This window comes from Astyanax mexicanus, chromosome 24, assembly GCF_023375975.1.
Source record: "Astyanax mexicanus isolate ESR-SI-001 chromosome 24, AstMex3_surface, whole genome shotgun sequence".
Classification (NCBI taxonomy): domain Eukaryota; kingdom Metazoa; phylum Chordata; class Actinopteri; order Characiformes; family Acestrorhamphidae; genus Astyanax; species Astyanax mexicanus.
Window position 1 is genome coordinate 26,970,001 of NC_064431.1, and position 14,649 is coordinate 26,984,649.

Here is a 14,649-nt window from a genome sequence, read left to right on the forward strand (position 1 = left end):
GCTAGCGCTGCTGCTAACCGCACTGTTGAAAATATTGGTAATCTAAGTTTACTGTAAATAAACAGAAGCACTTTACTCACCTAAAAAAACAGTTTTCAGGAGCGAAATCTGTGTAGATTAACCTCAGCACTCCTTTAACTTTCAAAGAAAGGTTAAAGAATGTTTTTTTAAAGAATTACAGTTTTGCTTACTTTAGAAGGGAAACATGGCGACACCTCTGTTCCTTACTATTGTCAATTAAAATGAAAATGAAGAACTTGCTGCTAATCTACGGTAAAATGTTTTTTTTCTTCTCTTTTACTTTGTTGGAAAGCACTAAAAGGCAGCAGACTCTAGTCTGCGTTATGTTCGGCATAATTAGCTTCTACAACTCCTGAGAAGGTCCTGGGAAAAGTTTTTGATTTTGATTTTTTTTTTTTTTTTTTTTTTTTTTCAACCTTGAACATTTTGTGGAATTATTCAGTTCAACAGCTAAAGTTCAAATCATGCTCAAACCTCATTTTAGAAGCAACATCTGGAATAAATAAAGACCAGTCTAAAAACATAGACATCATTTGGGTTCTGGGTTCATTTGGCTCCATAATGGCACAGGGTGCTTGGACCCCTGATAATTGCCACTTCACATTTTAATATATAGAGTATATTCATTTATATACCGGGTGCAGCAGGCAGTGAGGTCTTAAGATGCAGCAGAAATGTAATGTAGTGATCACTTACAGCAGCCGCAGGGAGCTCAGACCTCTGAAAGCTCCTTCAGCGATGTGGCTGATTGTGTTGTGGCTCAAACGCAGAGTCTGCAGGTTCACTAACTTGGCGAAACTGCCCTCAGTCAGCTTTGATAGGTTGTTATGGACCAGGTGCCTAAAAGGAAAACATATAAAGACATATTCAGGGTATTCAGAGTTGCTTAACATCATATTACTCTTCTATGGATTGCTATATATGGAATACAATTATTTAAAGCATGTATGTGGCTTGATTTAAGAACTATCTGCATTATTTTAACCAAAATTATTAATCTATTTGATATAAAGACACTGATTTTGATTGTAAATCAATCAATCAAATTTTTATTTTAACTCAGGCAAACATTGAGGATGACCCTCATTTATAATGTTGCCGAGCATTTACAGCATCAAAGGGATTAAAGACATTTAATGAGAAATTAAAAATAATAAGGAAAAAATTTTGAAAACAGAAAACAGTAAAACAGAAAATTCTAAAAGACCATAAAAAACAAGTTGACACACAAAATGTGAAGAATTTATAAAATATAAAATAAATAAAAAGGTAATAATAAAAGTAAAGTAAAATGACAAGAATGATAAGAAATTATCAAATTAATAATAAGGAACTAAGAACATAAGAATCAAAATATAAATCAGAATAAAAAGATGGTTCAGCAAATTTAGTGTTTTTTTTATTTTATTATTGAGCCCCTGGTGATTGCCACTTGTAACGTATTTGAAATCCACATAAATCAAAATTTTATAGCTAATTTAGTTTTTTATAGATATTGTAATTTTTTTAAATATTGATTTTAATCCCATTTTGCCCTAATTTTACACGGCCAATTACCCGACACACTCATTAGTGATGCCCCAACACAAGAAGGGTCAAGACTAGCACATGCCTCCTCAAACACATGTGAAATCACCACCTCTTTTTGAACTGCTGCTGATGTAGCAATCACAGTGCAATCGGAGGAAAGCGCAGCGACTCATTTCTGATACACCAGCTCACAGATGCAGCCTCGTGCTGATCAACATCACCCTAGGAGTGATGAGAGGAAAGAGCTCCATCTACTGTACCCACCCAGAGAGAGAGCAAGGCCAATTGTGCTCTCTCAGGGTTCCGGCAGCTGATGGCAAGTCGCATGAATGGGATTCGAACCAGAATTCAATTCAATTTGCTAATAAATCTCAGTTGCTCATAATAATCATTTACCAGAATAACCCTTTTTGTTCACAGATTGTTATCGAAGATCAAAAATGTATATTATATGTATTGTAAACCATTTCAAATGCATGACAATAATACTAATTAATAACAGCTCTACTGCAGTAAAAGAGAAAAACAGACAGTATAGAATAGCTTACAGCTCTCGCAGCCTCTCGCAGAAACCCCACCCCTCAGGGTTAAAGCTGGATATGGAGTTGTTGGACAGATGGAGGTACAGGAGAGACTCCAGGCCATACAGAGAGCCACTGTTCACCTCCTTCAGACTGTTATAGTCCAAATGACTGCAAAAGCAAAGAGAAACAGCCCTGCTATTACAGCAGCACAGGTACCGCCAGCGCAATTTTCCTGTCACGGTGAAGATGAATGAGGTTAAATATGATTAACTATTTCACAGAACTTCACAAATTGAACTTGGCCTGAGAACATCCTGTAGGTGTGGAGAAAAAAAAATTATTTAGGACAACATGTCCATTCTGCCTAAATACACACATTATAAATATGTGTTATATAATTAATGCTCAAACAGACCATAAAGCCAGAGCTCACACTGTAACCGCTGATAACTGCCGAAACACAAATGCAGACCATAAACCCTACGACTTTATTTGTTGTGCTTGGTGATGTAATAATATACTGTATATCGACATGTGTACAGAGCAGTGTGGACTCACAGGGTCCTCATCCGAGCCAGACCCCAGAACGCTCCATCCGTCAGCTTGCTGATGTTGTTCCTCTGGAGCTTCAGCACCTCCAGGCTGGACAGACCCTGGAAGGTCAGACCCTCAATCAAGCGCAGCCGGTTCCTGCTCAGTTCTCTGCAGAAAGAGAGACATGTTCCATAATTAAACTACTTATTATCAAATGCATGATGGGTTACATCTCTAAATCTGTCCAGCAAATCCAGTATGAATCTAAAGTGCACGTATTTTTTTTTCTTTAATAAACGTGGAATAGTTCCCCTGCTGTTATTTATTTAATCAAAGCAACAGGTGTTCTAACTGTAAGAATTATTGTCTGAATCCAGTATGAATCTAAAGAGTTCATATATATAGTTTGACTAATCCAGTATGAATCCACAGTGTGTAGATTTTACAGTCTAAAAGTAAATTGTTTAGTGTTTTGTATCCAATTATATGCTGCATTTTGTGCTACATTAACAGTCTAACAAAATGAATTGTTTAGAGATTTGAATCCAGTATGAGTCTTCAGTGCATGTGACTTTAAAGTAATAGTCTGAAAGTAATTACTGTGAAATTATTTTATTCCAGTATGAATCTGCATGAATGTAGCTATTACAGTCAGACACTATTTATAGTGGAGATATTTGAATCCAGTATGAATCTGCAAAGACACCACTTCAGTTTCTGAATCAGTTTCTCTAATTTTGGTATTTATAGGTTTATGTTTGAGTAAAATGAACATTGTTGTTTTATTCTATAAACTACGGACAACATTTCTCCCAAATTCCAAACAAAAATAATCATTTAGAGCATTTAATTGCAGAAAAAGAGAAATGGCTGAAAAAACAAATAAAAGATGCAGAGTTTTTTTTTTTTTACCTCAAATAATGCAAAGAAAACAAGTTTATATTCATAAAGTTTTAAGAGTTCAGAAATCAGTATTTGGTGGAATAACCCTGATTTTTTTTATCACAGTTTTCATGCATCTTGGCGTCATGTTCTCCTCCACCAGTCTTACACACTGCTTTTGGATAACTTTATGCTATTCACTCCTGGTGCAAAAACGTAATCAGTTCAGCTTGGTTTGATGGCTTGTGATCATCCATCTTCCTCTTGAATTTATTCCAGAGGTTTTCAATTTGGTAAAATCAAAGAAACTCATTCATTTTTAAATGCTCTCTTATTTATAATTTTTTTAGAGCTGTATGACCAAACCAACCCAGCTCTGACAGTCCTTTAATCTTACTAGAATTGTGGGTAGTGTAGTTCCACAGCACAGGTTCTCAAAAGCACAGCAACCAGTCAAACTATCCAGTCCATCTATCTGCACCTATGGGTGAACGGAGTCTAAAGGCATAAATCAGACCCCTCTCTCACTCTCTCTGCTCGGGCCGGGTGTCGCATCACTCCCACTGCTGGACACTCCACACCACCGCTAACAACAGACTCCTGCTTTGATCTGAGCGGCGGCCCATTACAACCAGCTGATCCCTCCGAGCTGCGGCTTTGTACCACCAGATACAGGCTGCAGGTGTGAGGCTGAGTGCAGTGCTTATATTAGAGAGAGAGAAAGAGAGAGAGAGAGAGAGAGCGATGGAGGCTTTGTGTTCTTCACCTTGTTGCCACAAGCAGGTGACAGATACAGTAACACTGCAGCCACCTGCAGAACAAAGCATGCAGAGAGAGAAAGAGAGAGAGCGAGAGAGAGAGCGAGAGAAAGAGAAAGAGCGAGAACGAGCAAGGGCGAGACTGCGAGAAAGGCAAGTGAGGGTACCCATATTTATACTGTGGGCTTCCACATTAGTGAAACGCTGAAAGTTAAAGGTAAGAGAAGGAGAGAAGGAACGAGCAAGCAAAAGAGGAAAAGAAAGAAGAAACAGAAAGACATGTAAAAAAGTAAGATAAAATGAAGAGAAAGGAGAGGAAGGAGGACAGAAATTAAAAGAAAGAAAAGTAAAATAAAAGGAAGACAAGGATAAAAGAACTAACCAAACAAACTGACATACAAAGACGGAAAACCAGAAGGAAGACAAGAACGAAAGAAATATAGAAGGAAAAATCATGAATGTAAGAAAGAACGATGAAAGAAAGAGGAAAAGGGTTGTCTATGTACAGCTCTGGAAAAAATAACCACTTAAAAATGATGAGTTTCTTGGATTTTACCAAATTGAAAACCTCTGGAATATAATCAAAGAGGAAGATGGATGATCACAAGCCATCAAACCAAACTGAACTGCTTAAATTTTTGCACCAGGAGTGAGTAGCATAAAGTTATCCAAAAGCAGTGTGTAAGACTGGTGGAGGAGAACATGCCAAAATGCCAAGACGCATGAAAACTGTGATTAAAAATACAGGGTTATACAGGTTATACCAAATACTGCTTTCTGAACTCAAAATTCTGAACTTTATGAACATAACTTGTTTCATTTGCATTATTTAAGGTCTGAAAAAAGCTCTTCATCTTTTTTTTTTGTTATTTTAGCCTTATATGTGTATATATGTGTGTGTGTGTGTATATATATATATATATATATATATATATATATATATATATATATATATATATATATATATATATACACACACACATACATACAATTGTGTGCGTGCGTGCATCTGTGTATATATATATTTAAATAAAAAATAAAAAAAGAGAGCAGCTGTCTGGGTGAGGGCATGTCCTGTAATCTGACTGTAATTAGTTGGGACTTGTGTCTTCATTTGTTTCCAGTTCATTTCCTCCTTCTGTTCTCCTTCATTCCTCTCAGCCGCACCTTTTTTAACGCTCAATCTCTCCACCTCTCAGATTACCCAGAATTCCCTGCTTGCCTCCTCTAACTAACTGAGACTCACAGATTGATCCATCAGACCCTCTATAAAGTCAGTATGAGTACAGACCGGTGTGTGTGTGTCTATATACTCACAGCTGGGTGAGTTTAGGCAGCTCCAGGCCTTTGACAGGCAGCTGGGTGAGGCGGTTTCGGCTCAGCCGGAGGATCTGCAGGCTGCTGGCCAGGTTCCTGAAGGCTCCAGACTCCAGGTGCACAATCTTATTACTGCTGAGGATCCTGAGGATACCAGGAGAGATGACAAAGATCAGCTTACAACCTCTACATAACCTCTATATAACCTCTCCTTCAGCTTCAACAAACCGGAAAAAAGAGACTATGGCATGTTCGAGTTTCGGTTCATTTGTTTTGCACTGGTGCTAATTTTCATGTACAGGGGTTGGACAATGAAACTGAAACACCTGGTTTTAGACCACAATAACTGATTGTGGTGACGGACAGTTCTGGTGGAAACAGGAGAGTTGAGGTGCACATTGAATTCTGCGTGATTTAAACAGCCGTGGTTTTATGTTTTTTGGATACAATCCAGGTTAGCACCCGAACATCCCTTTCAGACAGCTTCCTCTTACAGCGTCCACAGTTAATCCTGTTGGATGTGGTTGGTCCTTCTTGCTGATATGCTGACATTACCCTGGATACCGTGGCTCTTGATACTTAATCACAAAGACTTGCTGTCTTGGTCACAGATGCTCCAGCAAGATGTGCACCAACAATTTGTCCTCTTTTGAACTCTGGTATATCACCCATAATGTTGTGTGCATTGCAATATTTGGAGCAAAACTGTGCTCTTACCCTGCTAATTGAACACTCTTCACACTCTGCTCTTACTGGTGCAATAATGTGCAATTAATGAAGATTGGCCACCATGCTGCTCCAATTTAGCTATGAAACCTCCCACACTAAAATGACAGGTGTTTCAGTTTCATTGTCCAACCCCTGTAACTTTACATTTGAAACTTCCAAGTTTCAAATAAAACATTTTACAGTTTTAAATGCAACACTCCTTTCTTAACTACCGATTTAATGATAAAAAAGACAAATAAATTCTCACAGCTCTCTGATGCGGAGGCCTGGTGGAAAGCAGTGTTCTCGCAGGTCGATGATCTCATTGTTGCTCAAGTCCAGAACCTTCAGGTTTTTGAGACTCTCTAGCCGGCCACCCTGCACACTGCTGATCTTATTATAGTTCCTGTAGAAAAGAAGAACATGTTTATTAACATTTATTATTGCTCAGAATATTAATATTATACAACTCTGGGGGAAAAAAAATTAAGAGACCACTTCCGTTTCTGAATCAGTTTCTTTGATTTTGATGCTATTTATAGGTATATGTCTGAGTAAAATGAACATTGTTGTTTTTATTCTATAAACTACGAATAATTTTTTTTTCCCAAATTTCAAATAAAAATAGTAATTTAGAGCATTTATTTGCAGAGCTTTCAGACCTCAAATAATGCAAAGAAATCAAGTTCATACTCAAAGTTTTAGGAGTTCAGAAATCAATATTTGGTGGAATAACCCTGGTTTTTAATCACAGTTTTCATGAGTTTTCAAGTTTTCAATTTAAGTGAATAAGTAACATTTTTTCTTTAAGTGGTCTCTTATTTTTTATTTTTTTCCCCCAGAGCTGTACATGCTACACTACAGTTTTTGTCCAAAAGTACCCAGACACCTCTAATACAATATACAACACACACTGAAGCTAATGATGTATCTAATGATGAGATGAGGACAGTGAGTGAATACAGTGTTTAAAAACTCCAGCAGCACTGCTGCTGCCGTCTGATCCACTTGTACGCACACAACACACACCATTTTAAAGTCACTGCAGTGCTGAGAATGACCCATCACCCAAATTTATAATACCTCCGGACTCTCAGACGACCTAAACCACAACTTTCCCATCTGCTTGAAAAAAAAATAAAAGCTTGACAAAATAAGGAGGGACGGTGGCACGCTCTAACTGAAGACATGCTATTCCACATTACAGTCTCGTCTCATGGGGAATTAGTGCGTTCTCTATTTCTGTCTCTCCCTCCTGCGTCTCTGGGTTCCTCTCTCGGTTCCGCGGCCTGAGAACCGCGCCGGGTCAGAAATCGCAGTTTTGTTTTTCGCCGCCTCCGTGCATCACAGGCATGGAGGGGTCAACCGCTTTAAGGTCCGCAGCTGGTGTTTGTTTTGGGTTGGGTTCAGGTCCACCTCTGTGCCGGAAAACCCCAAAAAACACCACTAATTTTAAAACATTCGCACACAAAAACACACACAGCTAACGATGGACCTAAACCCGAGATAAGGGTGGGCAATATGACTGGCTGTTATCATTATCGTTAGGGATGTTCTAATCTGTTGGATTGGGAATATGTAGGCATATTTTAATGGACTGGGTTCTTTAACAAGTTTAATAGGTTCTTTGAGTGATTTCACAAAACTGTAAAAAGAAAAAACCTTACGAGCTCAAATTTAACAGAAAATATAAGAGATACGGTTTGGCTGATTGCAAATGAAAGACTGCCCGTTAAAAGTTTAATGAAGTGGAATTATAACGGCGATAGTTATGAAGATGAAACCGTGGATAATTTCATTTTACTGCCGTAGATTAAAACAAATCTGGGATCTATCAAAAAATATTTTTAATTTTAAAATAACCTTAGATCTAAAAGTAATAAAACTTAGGATTTCAAACAGATTTTGCGTTGCTATGGAGATGCATAATTAAAAATAAAATATGGAAAACACAATGCAAAATCACAACGGATGACTGCACTTCAGGCCATTGGGTTTTTAAACAAGCTCTTGTTGATATTAAAAAAAGAAAGAAAGACTTTGAAAAATATATTAAAGATGTTGGTAATATACATAATGTATAATGTATACATAATATATACATATATGTTTTATTTTAACATGCTTAGAATTCTACTATAAGTGATTCTGTTTCTACAACATATGATTCAGCAACTATAACTATAACTATAAATTGCTTAGTATCTAATATAACACGTCTGTATCTTCTATAGGTGATTCAATAACTGACATAAGTGATTCAGTATCTACCACAAATGATTCAGAATCAACTAAAAGTGATTCTGTAGCTACTAAAATGATCCTGCAACTGATATAAATGATTATAACAGATAAAATTCAAATCTACTATAGATATATCTGCACTCACTACTACAACAGATACAGAAGATTCATTAACCGATGTGCTTTGAGGGTAAGGAATAGAAAATAAGGGGTTAATGAGCATTTAGTTCCTTCTTCAAGTGTCATATTTCCACTCTGTAGAGTTCATCCAGGGCTGAGAGAGCAGGCCGTGTGACAGCAGGACGGCGAGCTCCGGCTTCAGGACTAACAAAGCCTCGTTCTTCTGCAGGGCCGAGAGCAGACGTGCTGTAAACGCACGGACCCTCGCTTAGCCGGCCTGAGAGACAACTCGCTCCGCTCCGTCTCACTGCCGGCAGGTGTTCTGAGACCAGGCTCGACCCAGCCTTTCCCACAGTGGAGAGAGAGAGGGAGAGAGAGAAAGAGAGAGAAGGAAAGAGAGAGAGAGCGCATTCCCTTCATTGGCCCACCTGAATAAACAGAGAGACAAAGACGTAGAACAGGAAAGAGAGAGAGACCCAGAGACAGAGTGAAAGAGAGAGGGAGACTGGAAAAAGGAGGAGGATAGAGGGATTCGAGAGGACGAGTGCAGGGATGTTCCTGTTGTTGCTGGAATTCTGAGACCGAGCTGAACAGCAGGTTAAACATCTGCTGACCCAAAACAAAAAAAAAACCCACACTAAACCCCGCCTCAGACGTCAGAAAGGGGCGTGGCCTCGCTCTCACACTGACCAACACTGACCAAAACTGACCATCCCAACTTCACAGTGTCCAGAGAAGAGCGCTAAGCTGAGATCAGCTCCCAGTGGGAAGCGTGAGGAGCATCTTCAGACTAATCCAGTCAGAGCTTCTACACACACACACACAGGATTAGCAGGTTAGCTTTAGCCAGTTTTGATGGACTCATCTGCTTCTAAAAAGAAAAGAGGGAAGGAATGTGTGTGTGTGTGTCTACCATAGAGAAAACTAAAAGAAACCCAAAATCAACCAAAAGAAACTTGTAGAAACCCAAAATCAACCTGAAGGAATCCAAAATTAACCTGAAGGAACCCAAAATTAACCTGAAGAAACTTGTAGAAACCCAAAATCAACCTGAAGAAACTTGCAGAAATCCAAAATTAACCTAAAAAAAACCCAAACCAACCTAAAGAAACTTGTAGAAACCCAAATCAACCTGAAAAAACGTGTAGAAAGCCAAAATCAACCTGTAGAAACTTGTAGAAAGCCAAAATCAACCTGAAAAAACTTGTAGAAACCCAAAATCAACCTGAAGAAACCCAAAATTAAGCTGAAGAAACTTGTGGAAACCCAACATTAACCTGAAGATACTTGCAGAAACAAAATCAACCTGAAGAAACTTGCAGAAACCCAAAATTAACCTAAAAAACCCAAAATCAACATGAAAAAAATTATAAAAAAAAAACCCAAAAAACATGAAGAAACTTGTACCAACCCAAATCAACAATCATAATGCCAAATATAAAGCACACACTGAATCAGGGGTGACCAAACTTTTGACTGGTACTGTACTGTTTCCTGTCAGCAGCCCTCTGTTCTTCTCCCTCCAGATGCACGGCTGATGACATCACACTGACCCGTCACTTCCCAATAAGCCCCTCCTCCTACTCTTCCTCCTCCTCATATTTTTCCTCTTTTTTACTGTAAGCCGTTTGACTGACAGCTGCAGCTGAGGATCTCAGCTGTGTTGCTCAGTAAAGATAGACTTTATTACCCAGCATGCACCAGCACTCCATAGCAACAGGCCTTAACCCAGGCCAAAAAAAGAAGGCCCTCTTGGCCTCTGCGGACCCCGCCCGCCCCCGACTCCGAGCGACACAAGCCAATGTCAAACGGTTCCATTTCAGAGGTCCGAGCCCCCGCAGCCCCGCGTCCACCCCGTCAGCGCTTTGTCTTTTCTCCAGCTTTTCCCTCCGAAACAGAAATGATGAATAAATGTAAATCAATAAGGGCTACACCATGACGCTGCAGCCGAGAGCAATCAGGACAGGGATCGCTTCACTGCTCAAATGGATGACACATTGGCAGGGCAGATATATTACAGGGGAGGGGGAACCCGATACGGGCCCGGGGCCGATTACTGCAGCAACTCGCTCTCTGTAGGGTCCGACAGATAGAGACTGACATCAACTGTACCGCTACTGTAGCATTTATACAGTGCATGTGCAAATGTCTGTGGGCGAAAAAGAATGCACAGAATATTTGGCAACCAAAATTATTTGGAGGAAAAAAAAAAAGTTTTTTTCCAGTAGCGGTGGCGGCAACTTTATGACTAGAATTGCACTGCTGAGGTAGATCTACAACTAAAATTGCAATGCTGATGTAAATGTATGACTAGAATTGCACTGGTGAGGTTAAGACATACATCAACTGTACCACTACACTAGTACATATACAGTGCATGTACAAATGTCTGTGGGTAAAAAGATTGCACAGAATATTTGGCAAACAAAAAAAATTATTTGGGTGGAAAAAAGGGGTTTTCCAATAGTGGTGGTGGTGGCAACTTTATGACTAGAATTGCACTGCTGAGGTAGATCTACAACTGATATGTTACTGCTTATGTAAATGTATGATTAAAATTGCACTTATGAGGTAGATCTACAACTAAAATTGCACTGCTGACGTAAATTCATGACTAGAACTACACTGCTGAGATAGATCTACAACTAAAATCGCACTGCTTATGTAAATGTATAATTAAAATTGCACTGCTGAGGTAAATTTATAAATAAGATAGCACAAGTCTGACACATTAACTGAAAGAACACTGCTATAGTAAATTTATGAATAAAATAGAACTTGCATCTGACAGAGACAGACATCCACTGTACCACTACAGTAGCACATATACAGTGGATGTGCAAATTCTTATGGACAAAAACAGAATGCACAGAATATCTGGCAACCAAAATTACTCGGATGAGAAAAAAAATAAATGAAATAATTTAATTTTAGGAATTTTTTCCCAGTAGCGGTGGCGGCAACTTCATGACTAGATTTGCACTGTTCAGGTAAATTTATGACAAAAATTGCACTCCTAAGGTAGATTTCTAAATAATATAGCACTACTGTGATACATTTATTACTGAAAGAACACTGCTGTGGTAAATGTAAGAATAAAATGGCACTGAAATCATGCATTTTCTAACTAAAATAGCACTGTTCAGGCAAATTTATGAATGAAATAGCACTTCTGAGGTAAATTTATGACTAAAATATCACTGAAAAAAATATGCATTGACTTAAATTGCAATGTTGGTTAAAGTAACATTTTTGAGGTAAATGTATAACTAAAATAAACATGGCAAATGTAAATTTCTGATTAGAATAGCACTGCTGAGGTAAATGTATTGTGCTTTGTAGGTATTACCACTGAGATGAGGCTGTTTTAGTGTTCAATAAACATTTTTGAATTGTAAGTTTGTAATGGCTTTTTTAGAGGGTGAGAAGCAATACAAAAATCTATTTAGGTTGTTTTATTACTATATATATTATATATATATATTTTGGTGCATACCTATTGAACACCCCTGCATTGTGCTATATTTGGTTGCACTCATTGCTAACACAGTTATGCAACACAATGCTGTTACACAAACTTAGCAAAAAGCCTTTCCTGCAGACAGCAGAGACAGTTACTCCAATAAAAACGATTTCATAAAGAAAAACGATAAGCAGGTGTCTGAATACTTCTGGACAGGGTTACTGATGGTCAGTGGATGATGTTGGTGGTGAAGGACGTGGAGAGTCTAGTCCTGGAACAAAGTCGCGAGGTGTTCACTTACAGATAGAGCGTGACAATGGCTGCTGAGGCGTTGCCAAACAGGGGGATTGATGTCAGCTCATTGTGGTCCAGCCTCCTGAGGGTCAAACACAAGACGACAGCCTTCGTTTTAATTACATATAGAAACAAACGGCGGCACATTTCACTGAAATAAAGCCCAGAGAGATCAGAAACAATAGCAGCTGTTATTATATAGAGGATGATGAGGAGGAATAAAGGACTTTTTATAGATAATTCCCTAATAGTTACAGCACAGGACAAGGCTGAAGTAAAAAAAAAAGAAGATGATATACAGAAGAGGGAAACAGAGAGATAAAGAAAGAGCAAAAGAAAGCATGAGTGAAAAAGATGGGAAGAACAAAGCATGAGTGAGAGAAAAACGGAACACAGAAAAGAAGAGAAAGCATGACAGAGAGAGGAAAAAAAACAAAAGCATGAATAAGAGAGAAAAAAAGAGTAATAAAAAGGAAGAAAATGCGAAAGAGCTCGCGAACAGAGAGAGAGAGAAATAAGGATAAGATTGAGATTAAGACATGAAACCAATAAAAGCAATAGAAAAAAAAATCAAAGTAAACTAAAAGGATGAAAATAAAAAATGAGAAAGTAAGTAAAGAAAAGATTATATGAAAAAGCATGAGAGAGGAAGTAAATGAAAAAGCAATGAAAAAACGAAAAAGTAAAGAAAAGAAAACAGGAGAGAGGGGAAAAAATTAAATAAAGAGAAAAAAAGGGAAGCTCAAAAGAAGAGAATGTGATAGAATGTGAAATAGAGAGTAAATAAAAGAGAGAAAGAGAGAGAGAGAGAGAGAGAGAGAGAAAGCAAAAGTGAGTGAAAAGAGAAGATGAAAAAGGAAGACAAACAGTGTAAATAAAACAGAAAAAGAGGGAGAGAAAGAGAAAGCAAGAGTGAGTGAATTAATGAGCAACAAAAACAGAGAAAAAGGAGATAAAAAGGAAAAGGAGAAGAGCAAAAGAACACAATATGAGAGATAGGGAGTGTAAATAAAAGAGAAATGGAGTGAGTGAATGAATAAGCAACAGGAAAAAAGTGAAAAATGAGACAAGGAAAAAGTAAAGAGCAAAAAAAGAGAATATAAGTGTTAATAAAAGAAAGAGAGAGAGAGAGAGCGCACGCAAGAGTGAGTAAATTAATAAGCAACAGAAAGGGTAAAAAAAAAGGAGATAAAGAGGAAAAAAAAGAAGAGCAACAGAAGGCAATGAGAGATAGAGTGTAAATGAAAGAGAGAAAGAGAGAAGGAGAATGCAAGAGTGAGTGAAACAGTGGAAAAAGGAGAGAAAAAAGGGAAAAAGAAGAACAAAAGACAATGAGAGATAGCGTAAATAAAAGAGAGAGAGAAAGAAAGAAAGAAAGAAAGCAAGCAAGAGTGAATAAATGAACAAGCGACAGAAAAAGCACAAAAGAAAGGAAAGGAGAGATAAAGACAAAAAGAGCCAAAATGGAGACAATAAGAGAAAAAGACAGTGTAAAGAAGAGTGTGTGTTTGTCTTTCTCTCTCTGTCTCTCTCTCTGGCGGGTGTCCAGCCGCAGCCCCTCTCTGTATAAAATATTTACAGCGTAGGTTAGTGAGTGGTGTCGGGTGATGATGGAGCTCCTTATTATAGCAAACCTCCTCTTCACTCCCAATTCCCCCACTCTCACAACAATAGCCTCCGACAAAAAGCCTTAAGTGCCCAATAAAGCTGAGTGACAGCGGCTATGAAATGATTAACTACTCCACCTTAAGAGACGCATGTGATTAAACTCACTGCGCTGCTTCACACGGCCCATACACACACACACACACACACTCCACCCGCTTCAGGGGGTTTAGAAAGCGGGGGAATTACTGGATATAGGAGTGGATTTATAGTGTGTATTCTTGTGGTTAGTGCTCATGACTTCACTTACAGTATTTTTCCTCTTTATCGAAGTTAAAGCCATTTTTTTTTTATCTACAAACATTTTCACAGATATTTATGTTTGGTTAAAGCATGTAGTCTGTGTAATAAAATAACAACTTGTAAAATTATATAACAGTTATAATAGTTTGTATAAAAGTTTTTGCATTAAAAGGCGCACTTAAAATCCTTTAATTTCCCCAAAAATCAACAGTGCGCCTTAAAATCCGGTGCAGTTTATGTATAAATTTTACCAGTCAGGTATTACAAAGCAGTAAAGTCACTCAGCTGAAGTACATTGTTATACAGGAGTTCCAGTTTAGTTGGTGAGTATTAATTGGCATGTAGC

General features: G+C 38.1%; 2 protein-coding genes across 4 annotated transcripts in view; one reads left to right on the plus strand and one right to left on the minus strand.

Moving 5' to 3' along the window:
• LOC103029679 (solute carrier family 2, facilitated glucose transporter member 9-like) overlaps window positions 1–14,649 on the plus strand; it is a 1,095,244-nt gene that overhangs the window by 732,915 nt on the left and 347,680 nt on the right. The window lies entirely within an intron of this gene.
• lrig1 (leucine-rich repeats and immunoglobulin-like domains 1) overlaps window positions 1–14,649 on the minus strand; it is a 72,040-nt gene that overhangs the window by 25,655 nt on the left and 31,736 nt on the right. The window contains exons 3-8 of the mRNA XM_022682371.2: window positions 12,403–12,477; window positions 6,543–6,680; window positions 5,567–5,710; window positions 2,634–2,777; window positions 2,100–2,243; window positions 718–861 (exon numbers count right to left, since the gene is read on the minus strand). Of these exons, the coding sequence (XP_022538092.2) occupies window positions 718–861; window positions 2,100–2,243; window positions 2,634–2,777; window positions 5,567–5,710; window positions 6,543–6,680; window positions 12,403–12,477 (789 nt within the window). The remainder of the gene's footprint in view (window positions 1–717; window positions 862–2,099; window positions 2,244–2,633; window positions 2,778–5,566; window positions 5,711–6,542; window positions 6,681–12,402; window positions 12,478–14,649) is intronic.